This window comes from Geotrypetes seraphini, chromosome 17 (assembly GCF_902459505.1).
Source record: "Geotrypetes seraphini chromosome 17, aGeoSer1.1, whole genome shotgun sequence".
Lineage (NCBI taxonomy): Eukaryota > Metazoa > Chordata > Amphibia > Gymnophiona > Dermophiidae > Geotrypetes > Geotrypetes seraphini.
Genome location: NC_047100.1, coordinates 11657192 through 11671665, shown reverse-complemented (window position 1 = coordinate 11671665; position 14474 = coordinate 11657192). Strand labels below are relative to the sequence as shown.

Here is a 14474-nt window from a genome sequence, read left to right as displayed (position 1 = left end):
TTACAGTAAAGATGTGCGCAGAATTGAATCGGTTCAGCGGACGGTCACCAGGATGATCTCGGGGCTCAAGGGTCTCTCGTACGAAGAGAGACTGAACAAATTGCAGCTCTACACTCTCGAGGAACATAGGGAGAGGGGAGACATGATCGAAACATTTAAGTACCTCATGGGACGTGTCGAAGTGGAAGATGATATTTTCTTTCTCAAGGGAACTTCGGCCACAAGAGGGCACCCGCTCAAACTCAGGGGTGGAAAATTTCATGGAAACACCAGAAAGTATTTCGTCACAGAGAGAGTGGTTGATCATTGGAACAAGCTTCCAGTGCAGGTGATCGAGGCAGACAGCGTGCCAGACTTTAAGAATAAATGGGATACCCATGTGGGATCCCTACGAGGGTCAAGATAAGGAAATTGGGTCATTAGGGCATAGACAGGGGGTGGGTAAGCAGAGTGGGCAGACTTGATGGGCTGTAGCCCTTTTCTGCCGTCATCTTCTAGGTTTCTATGATGGGTCATTTGGCCTTTATCTGCCATCATGTTTCTATGTTTCTATAATCAGAAAGTTCTATGACATCACAATGCAGGTGTAAAGAGCCTTAGCCTATAGGAAGAGGAGATGCAAATGTTAAGAGCCTTAGCCAATAGGGAGAGGAGGAGAGAGTGGCTGCTGCAGACACCAGAAAGTATTTCTTCACAGAGAGAGTGGTTGATCATTGGAACAAGCTTCCAGTGCAGGTGATCGAGGCAGACAGCGTGCCAGACTTTAAGAAGAAATGGGATACCCATGTGGGATCCTTACGAGGGTCAAGATAAGGAAATTGGGTCATTAGGGCATAGACAGGGGGTGGGTAAGCAGAGTGGGCAGACTTGATGGGCTGGAGCCCTTTTCTGCCGTCATCTTCTAGGTTTCTATTCTAGTATCAAGAGAAGACAATAAACTCCATTATTTACACCATTGTCTTAAAGCAGAACAATACATTGTTTTCACACCTCTATACCATGCACCTCAGTATATACAGTAGTAGTGGATTAAACAATGTGCATCCTCTAATCCAGGGGTGTCCAACCTGCGGCCCCGTGAAGTATTTTGTGCGGCACCGGTCGAAGGCGATGCAGTGTTTTCCTCTACTGCCCCCGGGTTTTTACCGTCTTGCCGGCTACCTCCTCTGTCTTGCTGCAGCGTTTGCTTGTTTGTGCAGCCCCAGAAACATTTTTTTTTTCAGCCAATGCGGCCCAGAGAAGCCAAAAGGTTGGACACCCCTGCTCTAATCAGTTAAGCTTAGAGTTGAAAATATCATTATATTTATGGTGTATATTTTAAATGTATTAATTGATACTGATTCAAAATACACTTTAATTAAAATATGAAAATTGCCAGCATATATGATAGGAACTTTAATATTAATGCCATACGATAAATTAACTTTTGGTACTAATGAATAAAGCTGTCTGGAAATCAAAGGGCAATGACCAATTAGGATGGAAAGCAGAAGATTTATCATCCATTTAAAGTTTTGAATCTTTGTTTACTTGCACATCAGACAAAAAAATCATTCTTGTCAGTGGACCTTGAGTTAGATATGAAGGATAATGCATGTCTTCCTGTTGTTGCATAGGAATACAGCCTATTCCCTCACATGGAGGGAAGCTAGAAATAGCTGGTACTGTGGTCGGTCACTGGGCTGGAAGCAGACGAGGGCGAGGGAGAGGACCTTTCCCTTTACAAGTAGTATCTGTCGGAGGACCAACAAGAGGGTAAGTAATAGTTAATATATGTAGCACAAATTATTGCTTTATTGTTTATAAAGTCCATTGCAACGGATGTTGGTCACAGTATTTGTTTTATGTTGTATTAAGGCCATAAAATATTTTTTAGGGGTCATTTTATGAATGGGGGTATCCAGTTAAAGCATTTTTTTTTTAAAGTGCTTATAAGGAGCTTATTTTATACAGACCAGTAGGCACCTACTTGTCTTTATAACATACTAGCATATGTGGCATGTGCCAGCCCTCTCCTTTAAGGACAAATAGGATAGCATGTGAGTGACATCATCAGATGGAGCCCTTGCTCAGGAACTGCACACCAGCTTCTTTATAGTCAAAGCAAGTGCAAAAATCATACCTTACCAACCGCTCATCGACAGTAGTCTTTAACAGCAGTACCTCAGAGCGATTTTCAGTCACCCATGGTGTTCCCCAAGGGTCTATTCTTTCACCTCTGCTGTTTAATATCTTTCTAGCTCCATTACTAACCTTATGCCAATCCATCGGCTTTAGCGTTTTTGCTTATGCAGATGATATTCAGCCGCTTCACCAGTTAGATTCTAATAATCCCTTTGAAGCAACAGCTATCAATAAGAAACTTGAAATGATCCGTCAATGGCTGGAAGTAAATAAATTGGCCCTCAACGTAAATAAATCTAATGTCATGCTCTTTCCTTGGAAAGAAGGTCTTAAACTGGCATCTCCCATTTCTATTAAAGGATCTACTCTACAATTGACCAACAGTATTAAGATTTTAGGGGTTACTTTTGACTGCAAACTCACTTTTCACGAACACATCAGTAATACTGTTAGATCGACTTTCTTCAGACTAAGACAAATTCGTTCTATTTCTAAATTTCTATACCCTAAATCATTGAATATATTAATTCATTCATTGGTGATCTCAAAGCTTGATTATTGTAACGCATTGTTCAAAGGAATTACTTTAAAAGAAATTTGTCGCCTGCAGATTGTTCAAAACGCCTCAATAAAACTTATAAGGAACGCAAAAAAAATTTGATCACATGTCACCCCTACTCATGGAAGCACATTGGCTTCCCGGTGGCACATCGTATAACTTATAAATTATGTCTTTTGACTTTCAAATCCCTTCTTTACAAAGCACCAGCCTTTATCCATAGATTATTGATCCCGTATTCTCCCCTTAGATCACTCAGATCTACTGACCAGCATCTCCTGACAGTTCCTACTTTAAAAACCATAAATACATGGCGACAGAATATCTTCTCTGTTACGGCCCCCCAATTATGGAATCTATTTCCTATATACTTGCGCGAAGAAATGGATCTGGAAAGATTTAAGATCAATTTAAAGTGCTTTCTCTTTAAAGATGCATTTGACATTGAATAAAATTAGTTCCAGTTTATTAACCTGACAACAGATTAGGATCAGGAGCTTTATATCAGCCCAGGCTCCAATTCCCTTGTGTTTTTTTTGTTTTTCCCCTCCCTAATGTCCTTCTCCCTATATGTTTTCTTTACTATTCATAATTTGTATTTCTTATCCTTCTTCCCTCCTACTGTCCTGTCTTGTAAGTCATATTTATATAATTTTGTCTCCCTTTGATTATGTAACTCAATATTTTTATTTTCTGTACATCGCTTAGAAATTGATATAAGCGATTAATCAAATATGCAATAAACTTGAAACTTGAAAAACAATTGCAGACTTTGTGCAACACAATTCGCAGTAAGATATCGGACAAACCCCATGGAATCAAGGCCTACCATCTTATAGTTTCAAGTTCAAGTTTATTAAAATTTGATATACTGCTTATCAAATATCTAAGTAGTGTACATGGTTACAGAACTAAAATTTTTAAAAAAGAAAATTGTGGGTAATTGCAATAACCAAGACAGACTAACACAAAAGTGGCTGGCCCACAAGCATTCCCTCTGACATCAATTCTGACATCAGAGAAGGTTCCGGGTCAGCTACGCAGCGTCCGAGTCACTGCACACGCCGTCCACGGAGTTGCTGCTGGGGGAGGAAGGAGCCAGTCCGGCTCCAACGAAGTAACAGGAGGGGTGCAGCTGGCGGGCTGGGAGGGAGGGATCCCTGGCAGCAGCAGGTGGGAAGGGAGGGATCCCCAGTGGTGGCCAGGCCATGTACCCCCAACAAGTGGCCCTGTATACCCCAAGGGTACGCATACCGCGTGTTGAGAAACACTGGTGTAGTTGAGCGCTTATGTCTCCACAGATGTTCGGAGGAGCATAGCTGGAGGCAGAAAAGAGAGAATTCATGATTGTACCATGGCTGCTTTTTTGAGGTAGAGGTTTTAGTACAAAAATAAGTAGGGACCAACGAGTCCATCATAAGTTGTATTTTAGAGGACCAAGTTTCAGGTTGCTCTTCCAAAACTAGTTTAGAGAATTCTTCTAGGTGGAGTGCAAAGTTATTATTGATTGTGGCAGTGGCAATTTTGCTATAATCTTGGGTATTATATTTGTGTGAGATGGAATTAAAGTTATTATTTGATTGTGGTGAGTTTAGACTGATTAGGGAATAATCTGTCCAGGATAAGAGGTAAGTTTGTAGGTTTTTAAATTTAGATTAAAAAGATTTCTGAATAAAAATTATATTGATTATGTGTCCTGCTATGTGTGGGGGGTTATAAATGAGAGGGGTTAGCGAAACGTTGGAGATAAGGGTTAAAATATCTGAAGTGAAAGAGTTATTATGGGCATCAAAGTGGATGTTAAAGTCCCCCAGTATGACTGGGTTGCTATGAGAAATGCAGAATTCTAGAGTAGCAGATTGAAGGGATGTCAGTAAATCCCTAGAAATAGGAGGGGGTTGGTATACGAGTTGAAAATGGAGTGGGATGTGTGGGTGGGAAAGTGTAAATTGAAGAATCTCTGCAAATGAACAGGTAGAGATCTAGGTGATTCAAAATTGAGTGGGAGAGAAGAATAATAGATAACTGCAACGCCTCTACCTATTTTATTTGCGCAGAGATTTGAAGATGTAATTGTTTGGGCAGGCTTGGTTAATATAAGCATTCTTTCCCTCAGATAGCCAGATTTCAGTAAGACAAAGAATATGCGCAATCCATGTTGCAAGATGAAGTCATATTTATTTTTAATGGAGCGGACATTTAGGAGACCGAGTTTAGTTTTAAACGAGGAAGCTGAGGGTTGGATTGGGGTGGAGGATGGAGCAGTAAGGGGAATAGGACATAAGCATCTTCTAGGGCATGAAACGTTTATAGAGCAAGAGGTTCGAGATTGAGGCCGATGTCCCCAAAATACTGGTATTTGGGTATTCATTCTGTAGTGAAATGGGAGAGAGGATGTGAAAGAGCCGCAGAGGTGGAGAAAGAGGAGATAGCGAGCAGAGTGGCATTTTAAGATAAAAAATAGTCCAGTAACGCCCAAAGGAAGCGCAATAAGGAGCAGGATGTGCACCGCAGGTAGCACTAAATTTAAAGGAAAAGCTACTGATGACGTTTTCACAGGGGCAGAATCACTGGCACTGCCGCAAAGTCACAGCAATTGTCAAGGAGAGTTGGCATGGGGAAACAACAATGACAGGTAAACCAGCAGTCAATCAAGTAACAAATATGGCTCACTAATTAGTAAAAGCAATTAAAACAAAAAGGTAAATATAAACGAGAAAAATAAAGGGCGTGTACAATGAAGAAAGAAAACCAAACAGAAAGCAATAAGAAGCAGCTGGTGGTAGTAGTGGAAAGCAGATTAGTGTGTGCTGCAGGTAGCACCAAATTTAAAGGAAAAGCTACCGAAGTTACAATAGGAGGAATTTTTTTTCCACTCAGAGAATAGTTAAGCTCTGAAACGCGTTGCCAGAGCGGAGCTGGTTTTAAGAAAGGTTTGGACAATTTCCTGGCGGAAAAGTCCATAGTCTGTTATTGAGAAAGACATGGGGGAAGCCACCTCGTGCCCTGGATCAGTAGCATGGAATGTTGCTACTCTATGGGGTTCTAGAATGTTGCTACTAAGTTGGATTCCGCATGGAATGTAGCTATTATTTGGTGGTTCTAGAATCTTGCATACTCTTTGAGATGCTGGAATGTTGCTCCCATTGGGGTTCCGGAATCTTGCTAGGCTTTGAGATGCTGGAATGTTACTTCTCCTTGCATTTTGGCCAGGTACTAGTGACCTCGATTAGCCACCGTGAGAACAGGCTACTGGGCTTGATGGACCATTGGTCTGACCCATTAAGGCTATTCTTATGTTCGTAATGTTCTTAAAAGCATTGCTTAAAGGATAGGAAAACTCGAGCATGTAACCCCTTCACAACTTCCAGAACCTAGTGATCATCTGGGCCAACTCCTCAAAAAAAGCAGATCTTCATAGAGATGTTAGGAGATAAGCTAAAATCCTCAAAGCCTCATTGTGGACCTCTCAATGTCCCCCCAGCCTTTTGGTACTCTGATCAAAACAAAATTAAAAAAAAACAACCATGATCTCTGTGTGGAGGACTATTTCAGAACAGTGGCGCCTAGGCTCCCAAAAAAGGCAGGTTTGAAGATGCGTACCGTAGCTGGTTTTAGGAAAGGCTTGGACGGTTTCACGGAGAAAAAGTCCATAATTTGTTATTGAGAGAGACAATGGGGGAAGTCACTGCTTACCCTGGATCGGTAATATGGAATGTTGATATTTTTGGGAGGTTTGCCAGGTACTAGTAACCTGGATTGGCCACCTTGAGAATGGGCTACTGGGCTTGATGGACTTTTGGTCTGACCCAGTAAGGCTGTTCTTATCTTCTATTAGTCTTGCTGCAGCATTCTGGATCAATTGGAGCTGGTGTGTACTAGACTAATATAGAGTGCCTTACAGTAATCCATTCCTGATGATATCATGGCATACACAACTGAGAAAAGACTTCTTTTCTCAATGTAAGGAGAAAGATAGTGTAGTTGTTGCAAACAGGGCAGGATTAATTCATTGAGGGCCCCTATGCACACAAGTCCACTGGGGCCTCCACCCCATCCCCATTTATTTACCCATTTTCTTATTTCTTTACTTCCACTTTATTTCTTTCATTTTAAAATTCAAAACAAACAACAAAGATTACCATACCAGTGCCAGTGTACAGTTTTTCTTCTATGCAACCTCCAAACATCTCTGAACAAATCTCCCCTTCCTTTCTAGAGGAAGAGATCTTCAGCTAGCAGAGCTTTGGGAAGCCCACCAATTTATATTTTACATTTGGATAGGAGGCATGGGGCATGGCGGGAAGAAAATTTAGTGCCTGCCATTTTATTGGACTAATACATTTCTCAATTAGCTTTCAGAGGTTAAAACCTCTTTCTTCAGGTCAGTAAACTATACTGCTGTTACGGTAACCCTGTCCTGACCTGAGGAAAGTAGTTATGGTCTCTGAATTAGTAAAAAAATGTATTAAAATTAGTCCAATAAACATATCACCTTATTTCCATTTTCTATTAATAAACGATTATCAACACAGTACAATAATACTTTATCCTAAAGCAAAAATAAATAAATAAAACAAATATAAATTTTTTTCTACCTTTGTTGTCTGGTTTCTGCTTTCCTCATCTTCTCATCATTCTTACTTCCATCCATTGTCTGCCCTCTCCATCCAGTGTCCGCCTTCTCTCTCTTCCATATGGCATCTTCCCTCTTTCTATTTCCCTTCAATAAACTGTCTATCCTGTGCCCCTTCTCTCCTTTGTACATGATTCATCTTAGCCCCTCTCCATTTTTCTGGTCTGGCATCTCTATCTCCTTTCCTTCCCTCCCCCCATGCCCTAGCATCTCTCTCCTTCTCTTCTATCTCTGCCTCTGCCTCGCCTTTCCTTTACCTCCCTCCCATGGTCTTGGCATCTCTCTTCCCTCAGGCCTCCTTTCCATCAGCTATTTGTTTTCTCACCTCCTTTCTTCTTCAGTGCCAAACAGACAGACAAAAGGTGGGAATGGATCTTTCACATTCAGCTTTCTTAAATTTTTCTGCCTCCTTTTCAAATCTGTTTACCTTTTCTTCTTCCCTTTCCTTCATGTGCAGTACATCTCCCCTCTTCCTTGCTCCCTCGCTATCTTCCCTCTCTATATGCAGACTTTCTCCCTTCTTTCCATGTGCATTTTCCCTCTCCCTGTCCTCCTATCCATATGCCAAATTTCCCCCTTCTCCCCATTTCTCTCTCTCTCTACCCCCCTAGCATCTTGCCCATCTTTCTTCTACCCTATCCCCGATACCCTGTTTTGGGTAGCCAGAAATCCAAGTGGGTGGGCATAAGAACCCCACCCCATAGGCAATCTAGTCTCTTCCTCTCCCACCTGGGTGATCTGGTCTCTCAATCCCTCTGTTGCCACGACAACCCTGCTGGTGATGCCATTGGTTTAAGGTTCTCCAGGATGGAAGAGGCTAAACGTAAAACGAGCGAGAAGCGCAGTTGACCGGGAGCTGCTCCCACTCTACTGCTAGGTCAGGGAGCTACAGCAACAGTTGCTACCGCCAAGTGCGCGCTGCCTGCAGCTGGATGGTCTGAGCTGATGTTCTGTGTTCCGGGAGAGTGTGAGGCGTGTTGCTGGGATTGCTGATTTGGCGACAACCGTTCTGTTCCAAGCGGTGCTGCTGCTTGGCCAAAGCTGCCCTCTGATGTGAACCGCCCAGGAAGAAACAGGAAGCTGCGTCAGAAGGGAAGCTTTTGGCTGAGCACCGCTTGCAACAGAACGGTTGCTGCTGATGTGGGGGGGGGAGGGGCGTTGCCGATTTTCACCGGGGCCCATCGCCGTTTGAAAAGAAAAAAATTCTGAGTCATCTGCTACTTGTTTCTTCACCGGGCCCCCCTGACAAGTTCAGGCCCAAACACGTGCCTATTGGGCCTACCCGTTAATCCGGCCCTGGATGCAAATGATAGAAGCAGCTCTTGAAGGTTGCTTGGCTTTAGGGTATCAAAGTAAATGTTGAATCTAGTTGTATTCCTAGGTTTCTTACTTGTGATTTGAGGAGGGATTCTATACGAGTGATTTTGATGTCAGTTATGTGCCCACTTGTGTTGGGGTCCCATAGAAACTCTGTTTTACTTGGCTTCAGGCAAAGCGTGTTGTTTTTATTCCGTTTATTCAGGACTGTGGTTAAATTAAGTTCAGTGGGCATGAGTGGCTGCACATCATCCATGTAGATCTAGAACGGAGTGTCCATTGACCGAATCAACTTGGCTAGTAACTTGAGGTAGATATTGAACACAATAGATGACAAAATCGATCTTTGTGGGTACCCCACAGTCTACTGTTTGGAGTACTAACTTTGTAACTGTTTGGAGTTTAGTGATATTTTTTTTTTATACTTTAAAGCGACTTGTGAATATGAAGTATTATTTTTAAAATATTCTTTTGCTGGATAAGGGGTTTGTAGAATTGACAAGAATATGCCAATTCCCAGAAATCAGGATAACTTGAGAACCAAAGTATTAAAATCATACGTTGAAAATTTATTTAATATTTGCATAAAAGAATAGATGTCAAAGATGAAACTAACAAAAATCACATTCATTTTCTCACACCTTATAGGCGACCTCGAGGAGTTATTTCCACCCCAGTCATAAGGACCTTTGGTAGAGGTGGCAGATATTATGGCAGAGGGTATAAGAACCAAGGAACAGTTCAGGTAAAGCAAGAATATGACTAGCATTTTTGGCCATAGATTTGAGATGCTCAGAAACCCAGTAAATTCTCACACCAACTTTGATAAGCAGATGTTATAAATAACCAGTGTTTATAAAAATAATAATTGGTTTTTTCAGTTGCACCCTACTTTTTGGTGTTACTACAGACAGGTTAGTGTAATGTTTCTTAGACTGTTCCTGGAGTATCCTCAGGGATCTCAAAGTCCCTCCTTGAGGGCCGCAATCCAGTCGGGTTTTCATGGTTTCCCCAATGAATATGCATTAAAAGCAGTGCATGCATATAGATCTCATGCATATTCATTGGGGAAATCCTGAAAACCCGACTGGATTGCGGCCCTCAAGGAGGGACTTTGAGACCCCTGCTTCTAGCCAGTCTGGTTTTCAGGATAGCTACAATGTAATAAGTAACACATACAAATTGATTTCTTGCATATTCATTGTGACTATCCTGGAAATGTGACTGGCTAGTTTGGGGGTACATTCCAGGACCAATTTGAGAAACATTGGATTAGTACATGGTCTGCCAGTGCATGTATAATGCCTAATGTGATCATTTCTATGGCATTTCAGTCCATCTTCACTTAAAAGCAAGTCAACCTAAGAGTGTAATTGGAAGTGACATAGTCCTATAAGTTACAGAGCATAGTTATGAGTGGAAGGACAGCACCAGGCACCATAATGAAGTAAATGATTTCCCATGCATTCCCCCCTCTTTGCAAGCAGAAGGTGAAACCATGCCTTGCTGAAAATATGAGAACAATTAATTGTAACTTTAGCTTCTTGTTAAATGCCATATGATTTTTCATGTTGTCTTGCTTCCTGTTTATGTAAAATAATGTTTATATAAATATATATGTTTTAATTTTATAGTTGTGTACAAATATTTAGACAATCCTGGTGAAACTGTGTTTTAAATGAATTCTTGTATGAACAGAAACTAATAGTCTATATACGGTACAGAATTAAATACAAAAGCAAAATAGTGATAAGTACACTGTTAAAATGCTGATAATATTTGATCTAGTATTTATATGACTCTCCTAAAAATGGCAGCCATACATTTGATCAACATCAGCATATACCGTATATACCTCCCTGCCAGGCTCTGTCCCCTGTCCCCCTCTGGTGGTCTAGTGGTAGGCTGGGATAGGGTACAGAGCCTGGCAGGGAGGGGGGGACGACAGGGTGCAGAATGTTTTCTTTCTTGTTTTCCTCCCCTAAATCCAATACCTTTTAAAATCCCCCCCCCCCCCCCCGGTATCTTTTTAAAACACCCCCGTGTCTTCTTGTTATCTATCTACCGTATAATAATAATAATTTATTTTTATATACCGCCATACTGAAAAAGTTCTAGACGGTTCACAACAAGGTGAGCTAATACATGGGATACAGATAAAATACAAATTAGAGTAATGGACTTAAAAACAGATAAAGACAAAAAGCATTTACAATATAATGTAGAAAATACCAGCATGGCAGGGAAAGAAGTAATACATAGAACAGACAAACTACATCAAGTTGAATATAAGGAACTTGATTGAAAAAATGAAGCAGAATGCATTAAGATACCAGCCTATCAAAGAGTTGAGTATACTCTAAAGCAAGGTGTTCTCCTGTTCAAAAATTATACATCTGCTTCTTTTCCAATCTACTGGCGACCTCCACTTGCTGCAGGTGCAAGTCGCCATGCAAATGCCCAGTAGATCAGGCTCCCCAGAATTTGATGCTGCCGGCCCGTGCACGCGTCGGCGAGGGCATTAGCTGCATCAGCCCAGGCAGACAGCAAGAGCAGCTGCGCTGAATGTTGAAGAGAATAGGAGGCGGACTCTGGCGCTTAGGCTCGTATGTGAGCGCTGAAGGAACTGCTCCCATCCCTCAGCTCTGGTTTCCCACTGGAGATCGCTCACAACAAGTCCCGCCCTTTTTGACGCAGCTTCCTGTTTCTGGCAAATGTGGGACACTTGCGAAGGAGAGAAGTTGTGTCAGATGTGGTCGAGGGACTGAAGAAGGAAGGCTGCAGGATTTGGTGGTGGGCGAGCTCAAGTACCGGTTTGACGATAGGAGGAGGGTGTTTTAAAAAAGGTACCGGGGGAGGAATTTATATTTTCGCTGCATAAGATGCACCAACATTTCCACCCAGTTTTGGGTGGGAAGAAAGTGCATCTTATGAAGTGAAAAATACGGTAATATGATCAGAGGCCAAAAACTTAATCTTTATTACTTAATTTCAAATATTTTAATGTTCACTTATCAGAAAACAAACCAAAATAGTTATACATGCACATCCCTATAAACAACTATGTTTCTGACTTTATCGCCACCCATCTAGCAATCATATCTTCATTATACGTATTGAATTTGTGGAATTTTATCATTTTCAATAGGCCAAGCCTCCCTATGCTACGTCAGCAGAAGAAGTGGCCAAAGAACTTAAGACGCAATCAGAAGATTCAAAATCCTCGGCTGTGTCTTCAGATGGCTCCCTGGCTGAGAATGGGGTGGTAAGCGAAGAGAAGTCGGCTTCCCAAATGAACGGCAAACCTGGAAACGGCAGGGCTTCCAAGCCATCGGAGAGTGCCTTGACTAATGACTCTAAAATGTGCAATACAAATCCTCACTTAAATGCACTAAATGCAGACAGCGTTTGCCTTAAAGATGACACTCTTGAGGCTGTTGTCTTAAAAAAAGAAGAGTAAACTTATTTTTTATAGAGGGTGAAGGATGTTGGAAGGTTCAGGGTTAGGAATATCTGGAAAGAAAGAGAGCCTACAGTTATGTACATTTTTTTCCTTTCCGTAAGAGAAAAAATAAGGATTTGGGAAAATCGGATCCCTCTTTTTGCTGTCAAAGATTTAAAACTGTCTTTTTTAGTTTTTATTTTTAACCAGTGTTAGTCAAAATGCTACAATAAAAACCAAACCAAGTTAATGAAGAGCATTTGACTCCCGCACTTAAAATGAAGGTACATAAAAGCTGAAACTGGTTATGACAAAAACTTGGAGTTTTGTTTCTCGAAATATAACGAAAATAAATTTTGGCAGTCTTTAAGTATATATACAGTAGCTTAAAATATATTAAATTTTTTAGTACTTGGCACCATATGTATGCCATTATATTTGATTTTGCATTACTGTGTCACAAAACAAATCCTGTCTTCAAGGCTTTGAATTCATGATTATGGAATGAAGTAGATGGCACAACCACAATTTTTTTTTTTTTTTTTACTACTTAAATTTCATCACCATTGATGTGGGGTTTTTTTTTTGGTTTGTTTTTTTTTGGTTTAAAAAAGTGCAAGCTATCAAAACAAAAAAAAAAAAATGGTAGAGAGTAATATTGCAGTTCTGATTTTAAACATACATCATACATTCTTTACAAGCAAAGTTAAATGGAAATAATCATAGCAAATACAAATGACCTTTCAAAACAAACACACTGTTCTGAATCTTTCTGTGACTGATACCATGCATCCGTGAACAATGAGCAAATGTGGTTTTGAATCAGACGTAGACCATTAGTACAGCTACTGAGCTAAACTTCTGCATGGGTCATAATTTCTAAAGTGTGTAGTTAATATTATGCATGTTATAGTCCTCTTTCTTCCATTCTTACAAGTACTGTGCCCATTGCAAAAGAGAAAATAAAGCTAATAATCGGTAATAGTCCTATAAAAGATGTTAACTATGTTTAGTCATTGACTGATCTTGCTCTAACCTTAAAAGTTTGTGATTATTGACCTATGTTGCATTTATTCTAAAACTTTGAAAAACAATTATCTAGCCGTTTAAATATCAACGTTACCCTGGTGTACTCATTGCTGTATGCATTATTGTTCTCTGTTGCTGTTTTATGCCTTCATATTAGCAAATATGGAAATTCTGTGAAAAAAAATACATTTAAAAAGCTTTGATCTTCAAAACTACCCCCTTTCTGTAGCAGGAAATGAATTGCTTGTTCTTGAGAACGTTCCCATTGAGAATTTAGTATAAGCAAGTATACTTGTAATCATTTTGATGTTTTTGTTAGTGTTTCAGACTTACTGTACTTTGAAATCCAAATCATTTCTTTATATTCATTTTAATATAATTCTCCTAATTCTTCTGACGCTCTTCATCACACATTAGTGATCAGAAATGAGGTGTAATTCCCCATTCCCTGCCCACAAGAGCTAAGTAGGTTATCTTTAATGTAAGTTGAAGGGAGTTCAGCCCCAACTCATGGATTGAGCAAGAATGAACTACTGTTGGGTTTTGATTGGCTGTTGATGGATTGTGGTGTGGTGTATTTTGAAGGCTATTGAATGCAACTTACAATGCTTAATAAAAATCTTTATTCTTTTAGTATAAAAATATTTGTGTGACTTTTTTTTTTTTTAATTAAAGTACAAACTTTTTCTACCTAGTGCGTGTTGAGCTAACAGCTAGGGAGTTACTGGATTTTTTTTTTTTTTTAAATTCTTTATTGATTTTCAAATTTTGACAGTGCAATACAAATATATTAAACATAATATTATCAAAAATAAAGAGAAAAAGTTTCTTGACTTTAAGATACAAATGTTCCCAGATTTGGCAAAAGATACACAAAGACGTAGAAAGGAGTTTCTATTATTAAAACCTGGAGTTTTGGCTCTTGGGAGAACTTTTTATCTTCGTTATCCCTGCAAATGTATAGTACAATATAATTCTCAGAAATATGTTTTCTTTGAGCCAAACCCTTCTCTCCTTGTCCCACCTGGAGAAGGGAAAGAAATGAGGGCTTTAAGATATTAGACGCCTGAACATCAGTTAACCACGTACCACGTATCTGTAGTTAATATTTTCCTGTTATTCCGTTCATATTACATCATGGATCTTATGGTGGACTTGAGAGATTATGCAATATTTAGTTCCTGTGTAAAATTATGAGATTTTTTTCTGTTTCTTTTGCTGTAATCACTTTCTGTACAAGTTTTATTTTGATTTGTTATTTGAAATCTATAAATAAATTTAAAAAAAACCCAAAAAACATATTATACATAACACACTTAAAATACACAAAAATTAATACATTACCAATCCTTTTCTCCCTCCCTCAC

At 39.9% G+C, this 14474-nt stretch overlaps 1 protein-coding gene across 1 annotated transcript in view; it reads left to right on the top strand.

Annotated features, from left to right (window-relative positions):
• FAM120A (family with sequence similarity 120A) overlaps positions 1–13749 on the top strand; it is a 126126-nt gene extending 112377 nt beyond the window's left edge. The window contains exons 15-17 of the mRNA XM_033926005.1: positions 1617–1755; positions 9285–9381; positions 11785–13749. Coding sequence (XP_033781896.1) covers positions 1617–1755; positions 9285–9381; positions 11785–12096 — 548 coding nt within the window. The 3' untranslated portion in view covers positions 12097–13749. The remainder of the gene's footprint in view (positions 1–1616; positions 1756–9284; positions 9382–11784) is intronic.
• The last annotated feature ends 725 nt before the right edge of the window (positions 13750–14474 follow it).